This window comes from Geotrypetes seraphini, chromosome 11 (genome assembly GCF_902459505.1).
Source record: "Geotrypetes seraphini chromosome 11, aGeoSer1.1, whole genome shotgun sequence".
Lineage (NCBI taxonomy): Eukaryota > Metazoa > Chordata > Amphibia > Gymnophiona > Dermophiidae > Geotrypetes > Geotrypetes seraphini.
The window spans coordinates 46782851-46792336 of record NC_047094.1 but is presented as its reverse complement, the minus strand read 5'-3'; the positions used below and the strand labels follow the sequence as shown (position 1 = coordinate 46792336).

At 41.4% G+C, this 9486-nt stretch overlaps 1 protein-coding gene across 1 annotated transcript; it reads right to left on the bottom strand.

Moving 5' to 3' along the window:
• Positions 1 to 2881: 2881 nt before the first annotated feature.
• On the bottom strand, positions 2882 to 4561 carry LOC117368939 (hemoglobin subunit beta-like). The gene is made up of 3 exons (XM_033962733.1): positions 4399 to 4561; positions 3896 to 4118; positions 2882 to 3167 (listed from the first exon to the last, which is right to left on the bottom strand). The coding sequence occupies exons 1-3, from the start codon at positions 4488 to 4490 to the stop codon at positions 3042 to 3044; spliced, it is 441 nt and encodes a 146-aa protein (XP_033818624.1). The 5' UTR covers positions 4491 to 4561; the 3' UTR covers positions 2882 to 3041.
• Between the last annotated feature and the right edge of the window lie 4925 nt (positions 4562 to 9486).

Below are 9486 nucleotides of genomic sequence, written 5' to 3'. Positions count from 1 at the left end.
ATTGTTTGAGCACCGTTCTAACATCACACATAAGACAGGTGGATGTACCTCCACTCCCATGACACACACAGTCCGCTATACACACACCAAAGACAGGTGGATGTATTCATGTGACATTCCTTTGATGAGTTTAGGTGCTTTGTATTGGATCATATTCCTCTTACAGCTCGTTGTGGTGATGTATAGACATTGTTATATCAAAGTGAACGGTCCATTTCCTTTCTGAAAACCATCTGGCCTAATGGACTTAATCAGAAAGTGGAATGGTGTGCCTTCTATTAGGTGTGAGATTTTGAAGAAGTGTCCCAATGAATAAAGCTTATTGATATTGACGTCATGAGACTGGAAGTATAAATCCAAGCGCCATTCTGAGCCGAGTGTGGACGGAGCAGGAGAGAATGTGATTTCCCTGACACAGCCATTGATTGGCGAAACAAGAGCCTTGTTGGTAACACACTCAGTTCCTTTTCTTCTTCCAGCGTGAGAAGTGCTATAGCAGGAAGATCTACTCGCTGTTTCTGGTGACATGATGAAGATAAGTGAACTGAACTGTGTTTTTGCTCTTTTTCTTGGCTCCCTGTGCACAGTGGTGGCTTTGGTCCCGTTTAAATTACATTTTGAAGAGTGTGGAGTTTTTTGCCTATGATACAGAGCAGGACTGGCTTTTAAACTCATAGGGTTGCCGTCCGTATATTGTTGATAAGTTGAGGCTTTTTCTCCACTGATTATAAATAGTTTTTCATGGGGTATCTCCACCACTAGGCTAATAACCATTTTTTGTTTATTGAATTTATATTCTATTATTGCAATTCGTATTCTTGAGAGACGTTTAAATATCTATGTAATATAAATATGCATGAGTCGAGTCTCTTTCATTTGAAAAGAAACTCTGCAATGAGAGGGCATAAGATGAAGTTAAGAGGTGATAGGCTCCGGAGTAATCTGAGGAAATACTTTTTTACGGAAGGGTGGTAGATGCGTGGCACAGTCTCTCGGAAGAGGTGGTGGAAACAGAGACTGTGTCTGAATTCAAGAGGGTCTGGGATAGGCACGTGGGATCTCTCAGAGAGAGAAAGAGATAATGGTAACTGCGGATGGGCAGCATTTGGCCTTTATCTGCCATCCTGTTACAATGTTTCTATGACTATAAAGTTCTATGACATTATAATGCAGGTGTAAAGAGCCTTAGCCTATAGGAAGAGGAGATGCAAATGTTAAGAGCCTTAACCAATAGCAAAAGGAGGAGATAGTGGATTTGAAGATGGGCAGTCTAGATCGGCCATTTGGCCTTTATCTGCTGTTTTGCTTCTAAGACCAGTTGCATTCTGGTATTGTTCTTCTCCTCTCCCTGGAGAGTTTCAAATCTGTTTATACCTGAGGCAATGGAGGGTTAAGTGATTTGCCCAAAGAACACGAGAAAACAGTAGATTTAAACCCTGATTTCCTCCAGAGACAGGAAAATACTGTACTTGAAAGTGATTCACATATCTATTTATTTATTGTATTTATATACTGCCTATCAAGATTATCTAAGTGGTTTACAATCAGGTACTCGAGCATTTTCCCTTTCTGTCCCAGTGGGCTCATGATCTAATATACCTGGGGCAATGGCGGATTGAGTGACTTGCCCAGGATCATAAGGAGCAGCGCAGGATTTGAACCCACAACCTCAGGGAAGGCCAAAGTGAAACTGTAAGAACCTTCATTTGCTGAGTCCTAGAATACCCCCTTGCCAGTTAGGTTCCAGGAAATCCACAATGAATTTGTATGAAATACATTTGCATATAATGGAGACAGTGCATGCAAATCAAGTTTAAGTGTATTCATTGTGGATCTCCTGAAAACATGGCTACTGCAGGACTGAGTTGAGAAACACTGCCTTAGGACAGGGGTGTCAAAGTCCTTCCTCGAGGGCTGCAATCCAGTCAGGTTTTCATGATCTCCCCAATGAATATGCATGAGATCTATTTGCATGCACTGCTTATAGATCTCATGCATATTCATTGGGGAAATCCTGAAAACCCGACTGGATTGCAGCCTTCGAGGGAGGCATTTGCCACCCCTGCCTTAGGATGTTCTCTTTGTTTGTATCCTCTCCCAGCTTATTTTAACCCAGTCAGTGGGACTGCCAGTGGTCATGCAGGAAGGATCCTTTAAGAATCTTGTCATCATGGCTCCTTGATCTGGCCATTTGGTGTCACCGTTGCACAAAGTCTGTAATTCCTCCTCCCAGGGGCAGGAGCATTGGGGCTCTGGCTGAGCCGGAATGCAGAAGACTTGTTGGAGATTGAACCCAAGTTCACTGGGCCTACTGGTCACGTTACTACAAATAAGTGCCTTTTATCATAGTGGTCAGGTTTTAAGGTAATGTTACACAATAAGTAATCAATTTGAATATATTGTGATATAGAAAAGGTTTATTTGTGCAATATTTTATCACCACATGTTGAGGTATGTTGCTTATTAAAGGTCACCTTTATTTTATTTTTCCTTATAAGTTAGACTTTAGAGCAGGGGTGTCCAATGTCGGTCCTCGAGGGCTGCAATCCAGTCAGGTTTTCAGGATTTCCCCAATGAATATGCATTGAAAGCAGTGCATGCAAATAGCTCTCATGCATATTCATTGAGGAAATCCTGAAAGCCCGACTGGATTGTGGCCCTCGAGGACTGACATTGGACACCCCTGCTTTAGAGGAATGGTTTAACACTATGGATATTGTTTCCCAAATGTGTGGAAACGCATCCTATCTCTTTTCTGAAAAATATACCCACAGATAGAAAAGTTATATTCATTAAACCTCTGTATTAGGTGGGGGGGGGGGGGTTTAGATTGGACCAAGTACTGTTGAAAAGCCTTAAGAATGAAAGACAGACAAAGCAATTGGATGGTAAGTGCTAGTTTTATTTGGAGCTCACTTTCTTGTTACAGCCTGCGAAGCACATTCCAGAGTCTGTGCTGATGATGGTGAGAAAAAAAGAGGGGGAGATGGCTGTGTTTCCATAGCTGGTGGCTCTCGGTCAGAGATTACCCTTCTGGTCATTTAGCAGTATTGTTTGCCCAGGGAATCGGCCACAGCATGGAGAAATTTAGTCATGCAATGCTGGGTGTGTGCATCAAATGACTTGCAGTGTATGGCCAGGGAGACGAGCATGACTTTTTTCATGAGCTGAAACGAAAGAAGCAAAAAGAAGTGTTGGAGGTTAAATTCTATATCTGCTGCTGTAGCCCTTATTAAGATCACCATTCACTGGCTATTCTGTCAAAGAGGGTATAGACCAGGAGTATATAACAGATTTATCAATTGATCCTCATCAGGCTAGTTACTCATTCAATTGTGAATGCTTGAGCCAACATCTTCATCAGATCATATTTTCATATATTTATTAATTTTGTTTCTAATAAATGCCTCTCCCAACACAGGTGTGTTTCATTCAATCTTCCTCAGGGTTGAGGCTATTTACAGTATGTAAATTTAAATTGAATCAGGTTGGGCAGACTGGATGGACCATTTGCCGTCATCTACTATGTTACTGTGTATTAGTTTCACACTGTTGAGCTAAGTTCATATATCTGCCATCAGTGAGAAGTTAATATACATAAATAGCCCCCATCCTATTGGCAGTAGGGAGAAGAGGATCAATTAAGCATAGCTGGCTGTTCAGCTTTTCTGTTTTCCCCACTCCTAGTTGTATGTTCTCTTTGCAATTGCTAATAAAGATATTTAAAAAAAAAAAAAAAAAAAAAAAAGCATTTATATTTAGGGATACTGTCCCCCTCCCTGTCCAGACCAAACTAATTCTCCTTGCCAGTACAGCAGCATTCCATCAATAAAATGTGATTTTGCTAAGCCTCTTAATTTGCATGCTACAGGATTTGCTCACGCATCTCGCTTACATAGAAGTTGGCAGGGTCCACGTGCAGTGATTCACAGTGGTGCTTGCTAAGCTTGGCGTAGTAGCCCGTCAAGTCATTCAGATGTTTGCTAGCATCTAGGATAGAATTCAGCACCCTTGCACCATGAGCCTTCACTTGGGCGTTGTGACAGATGGAGTCCTCACATTTCAAGTCGCCGAAAGAAGTGAAGTATCTACCACACCAGGGGTACACGCAGAGGAGCCTAAGAACACAAAAACTCCCTTTATACAACTTTGTCATCACATGGTAGAAAAGTGTAAACAAAAAAGCATCCTAGGGAATCTTGCAAATTAAAAAGCTAACGTCGGATCTCTTAAGAAACTACAGCTATGTTAATTAGGGAAAATACAATTAATTATTTTCCCTGTACCTTTCCTCTGCTTTGCCTAGAAGTCGCAAGATTGTTGGCGGTATATAAGAATAAAGTTATTATTATTGATCGCTGTTTTAGGGAAGTGCGTTAGCATTTTATTAGTACCTACCTGCACAGAATATCTGCTCCTACATCGGCCACGCAGATTTTGCTCACAAAATCATGGACGCACTTCGCCTCCTCCTCGGTCAAGTGCACCATTGTTGCTGCTGTGCTAGGGTAGTCACACCAAGAATTCTGCAGACAAGAAAACTTGTACCCGCAACGGTTCGCTCCCTCCTGTTATATACTGGTCAGGGCCACGCCCATTGTAGGCTCTCACGCCCATTGGGTGGAAGCCGTTAGTATGTGGGCGTGGTTACAGCCGCAGAGCCTGGAGAAACTGAACTGGTGCTTCATATGCCTCGAGTAGAGAGTGAGGGCTACGATAAGATGCTGTACAAAATTTGACAAGGAGGATCTCTCCCTTTCTTTTCTTAATGAGCAAGGGCGCAGCCACATCAGGGTGTTAATTCTGTGATCAGTAGAAAAGTATGATCTTTAAGGCCATTGTTACACGGTTCGCAACTCCGACCTTTAAATCCCTATAAAAATCCCTAGATTTCTACAAAAAAAAAAAAAAAAGTTATATATTTTCAGCGTGCCGATTGTGAGATTTCTTGACAGGTTAAACTGCAATTAGCTGACTGAGCATCAATTTGCGCAGTGCCAGACTTTGCCTTCAAATGTACTAAACCAGTGGTCTTAAACTCAAACCTTTGCAGGGCCACATTTTGGATTTGTGGTACTTGGAGGGCCGCAGAAAAAATAGTTAACGTCTTATTACAGAAATGATAACTTTGCATGAGGTAAAACTTTTTATAATTTATAAATCTTTCCTTTTGGCTAAGTCTTAATAATAATATAATGTATAGCTAAAGAGACATATGATCAAGAAACTGTTTTATTTTACTTTTGTGATTATGAAAAACATACTGAGGGCCTCAAAATAGTATCTAGCGGGCCACATGTGGCTCCCGGGCCGCGAGTTTGAGACCACTGTACTAAACCGTTTAAGGAAATTCTGTGGTTCTATCAATAGATGCCTCTATAAAGGGAATTTTACAGGAGGGGTGAAACGGTGAAATAATTAGATACATGCTCTAAGTGCAAAGAGCCGTTTTATTATTTAAACTAACGTTTTTCACCTGCACAGCGACTTTTCTGTACTTTGATATTGTTTCTTTATTCAATTTTCTATACCGTTCTCCCAGCTCAGATTTACATGAATTTATTCAGGTACTCAAGCATTTTTCCCAGTGGACTCACAATCTATCTAGTGTACTTGGGGCAATGGGGGGGATTAAGTGACTTGCCCAGGGTCACAAAGTGGGGTTGAACCCACAACCCCAGGGTGCTGAGGCTGTAGCTTTAACCACTGCACCACACCCCGAAGGATTAAAGTTGAACTAATTTTGGTTTTGTGGTGCTTATTGAAATGTATTGAGTATATTTATTTATTTATATTTTAAAATCCGTTTTTAAAAAATCATTTTTGATAAAAGCTAAACTCTGGTAAGAGCTAAACGGTTTCAGAAAAGGAAGCAATTTATCCCACTCTGTTCATATAGCTCATTTCACTTATGAAATGGATGACGCAAGGCATAAAAAGTGGAAAAGTGAATTCCTCCTAGTTGTTAAAACTTTGGTAAGATTGTATCTGTGCCTTTGCAACTTGTGCCAACAGTTCATTAAAGAGCCACACTGGAAATTCATAGTATTTCTTCACTGAAAGAGTGGTTGAATGTTGGAACAAGCTTCCGATACAGGTGATCGAGGCCAACAGCGTGCCAGATTTTAAGGGTAAATGGGATGCCCATGTGGGATCCCTGAGAGGGTGAATTTAAGGATAGGTCATTTGGAGCGGGGCTCTAGAGCAGACTTAGGGGGTGGGTCTGTGGAGTGGGCAAACTTGATGGGCTATGGCCCTTTTCTGCTGTCAGTTTTCTATGTTTCTACCTAAATCATTGACTTTGGTATTTATTCAATTTTCTATACCGTTCTCCCAGAGCTCAGAACGGTTTTACATGGCTTTATTCACACCTGAATAAAGCATATTTCCCTGTTTGTCCCGGTGGGCTCACAATCTTTCCTTATTATTTTGTATTTCACTGATTGTCCAGTTTTTCTCTTTTGTAGAAACCGCCTAGAATTCTTCTTATTAAGGCGGTATAGAAAAATAAAGTTATGCTGGGGCAATGGGGGGATTGACTTGCCCAGGGTCACAAGGAGCCCAGGGTGCTGTGCCCGCTGTGCCACATTCTCCCTAACTTCTGATATTAGCACTCTAAATATAAATTTCTCACTGCAGTAGGAAGGGATGCTGAAAAGTTCTCAGCCTAAGAAGAGAATGGTGTGGATATGGTTCAAGCAATGATCTGAAATAATGAAAAATTTTTTTTTAAGAAAAGCATGAAATAAGATAGCCGTCTTTTCAGCTACGGTGGCAAAATAACACTCAGAATTTAGGAAGTTGGTTGGCTGGGCTGAGAACTTTTCAGCAAACCCCTTCCCTATGGCAGCCCACAGAGTTCAAAGCAGACACACAACCCTGTCTTTTATTCTGTTTGACTACAGTAAAAAGTGAAATAAAAACCAATTGCAACTCCATTTATTAAATCACTTTCTTAAACATTTAAGTAAGTACTATGAAACCAGAATGAGCTCAAAATAAATTTTGCATGATCCAATTCCATTTCAAATAAAATTAACTGGAGAAGAACCACAGGAAAGGATTATAGATCCATATACAAGACTGAAACCTTTTTATAATACTTTAAGGAATAAAATGACTATTTGCATTTTGTATATTTACTATATATACACAAAATGCAAATTTGTTTAATAAAGCTGTAATGGCATGGTAGCAATATACAAGTTATACTGTATATAGTTACATAAGAACATAAGAATAGCCTTACTGGGTCAGGCCAATGGTCCATTCAGCCCAGTAGCCCGACTCCACAGTGGCCAATCCAGGTCACCAGAATCTGGCAAAAACCCAAACAGTAGCAGCATTCCATTCTACCCATTCAGGGAAAGCAGTGGCTTCTTCCATGTCTGTCTCAATAACAGACTATGGACTTTTCCTCCAGAAACGTGAACAAACTTTTGTTAAAACCAACTACATTAACCACTCTTATGACAACCCTGGCAACAATTTCCAGAGCTTAACGATTCTCTGAGTGAAAAAATATTTCCTCCTATTGGTTTTAAAAGTATTTCCCTGTAACTTCGAGTGTTCCCCTAGTCTTTGTAATTTTTGATGGAGTAAAAAAATTGATCCACTTGTACCTATTCTACACCACTCAGGATTTTGTACACTTCAGTCATATATCCTCTCAGCCATCTCTTTTACAAGCTGAAAAGCCCTAACCTTTTTAGTCTTTCCTCATAATTTTGGTCACTCTTCTTTGAACCTTTTCTAGTGCCACTATATCTTTCTTGAGATAAGGAGACCAGAATTGAACGCTATAATCAAGATGAGGTTGCATGGAGCGATACAGAGACATTATAACATTCTTAGTCTTGTTAACCATTACTTTTTAAATAATTCCTAGTATCTTTGTTTTTTTTGGCTGCCGCCACACATTGGGTGGAAGGTTTCGGCGTATTGTCTACAATGACAACCAGATCTTTCTCTTGGGCACTAACCCTCAAGGTAGAACCTAGCATCTGGTAATTATGATTTGGGTTATTCTTTCCAATCTGCATCACTGAATTTGTCTACATTAAGTTTCATCTGTCATTTGGATACCCAGTCTGCCTGTTTCTTAAGGTCTGCCTGCAATTTTTCACAAAATGCTTGTGTTTCAACAACTTTGAACAGTTTAGTGTCACTTGCAAATTTAAATCACCTCACTCAATGTTTCAATTTCCAGATCATTTATAAATAAGTTAAATAGCACCGGTTCCAATACAGATCTCTATGGCGCTCCACTATTTATCCTCATCCATTGAGAAAAATAGCCATTTAACCCTACCTTCTGTTTTCTATCCGTTAACTAATTCCTAATCGATAACTGAATATTGCCACCTATCCCATGACTCTTTAATGTTCTCAGGAGTCTCTCATGAGGAATAACAGCGGAAGCTGGAGCGGCCCGCTTTCTTAATGCAAACATCTTCCTGCCCATCAAACCCTTAATCAAACCCCAAGAAGACATGTAAACCTGAGTGGAGAAACCTGGCCGCAGCCCTGTTTATTGAAAATTAACATATTATAAATAACATTACAAACAACATTAAATAACAATTTATCCATTAAACCAGCACAATGGTATCACCATTGTGACCCAGATCCCGAGCTACTGACTCAGATGTAAATGGCCCCCAACCCTGCCATCTAAGCAAGGGTCTGAGGGGTGGCATGTCCCCACATGCCCCATTGTCCAGGATCATCCGACCCACCAGGCACGGCTCCCAACCGGCCCACCGCTCATCCCCATGATGAGACCAGCCGCCAGTAGCTCGGGATACCGCCAACCGAATCAAACACTCACCCCAGGTACTAACGGGCAGGAGGGCGGGAAAGTTGTCTCGGAGGACCGGAAACCGTTAAGGTCCTCCGAGTGCCCTCCTTATATGCACCTCCCACCCCACCCTACGGCTGCGACTTTTGCCCTATCAGAGGCCAATCCCCCGGCGGGAAGGCCTCTATCCCCCCCCCCCCCGATTCAAACTTTTCCTTCCTTCCTTAATCCCCCCCTTCCCTAATCCCTACCCGACGGACGGCCCCGCGGGCCTCCCAGCTCCGCGTTAGAGCCGTCCGTCGAGACAAGCTCTCGGACTTTTTATTTTGTCAAAAGCTTTCTGAAAATCAATATGCTCATTTTTATCCACATGCTTATTCACACCTTCAAAGAAGTCAATCAAATCAGTGAGGTAAGATCTCCCTTGGCTGAACCCTGTTATATAGTTAGAGCAATTGGCTAAGACCCTGAAAAGCTAATGTTCAATTCCTACTATGACCTTGCTCTTTGAACCTTATGGGGCTCATAATCAAAAAATATAAACCTATCCTAAATTGGCACTTGGACGTTCTATTCGCCAGGTGGTCCAAGTGCCAATAATTGAAACCGCCTTTCTGGATGTCTAGTGAGGTGCCCCAGCCTCTGTGCATCCAGAGCTTAAGATGGGCATTGTGGAGGTGCGTTAG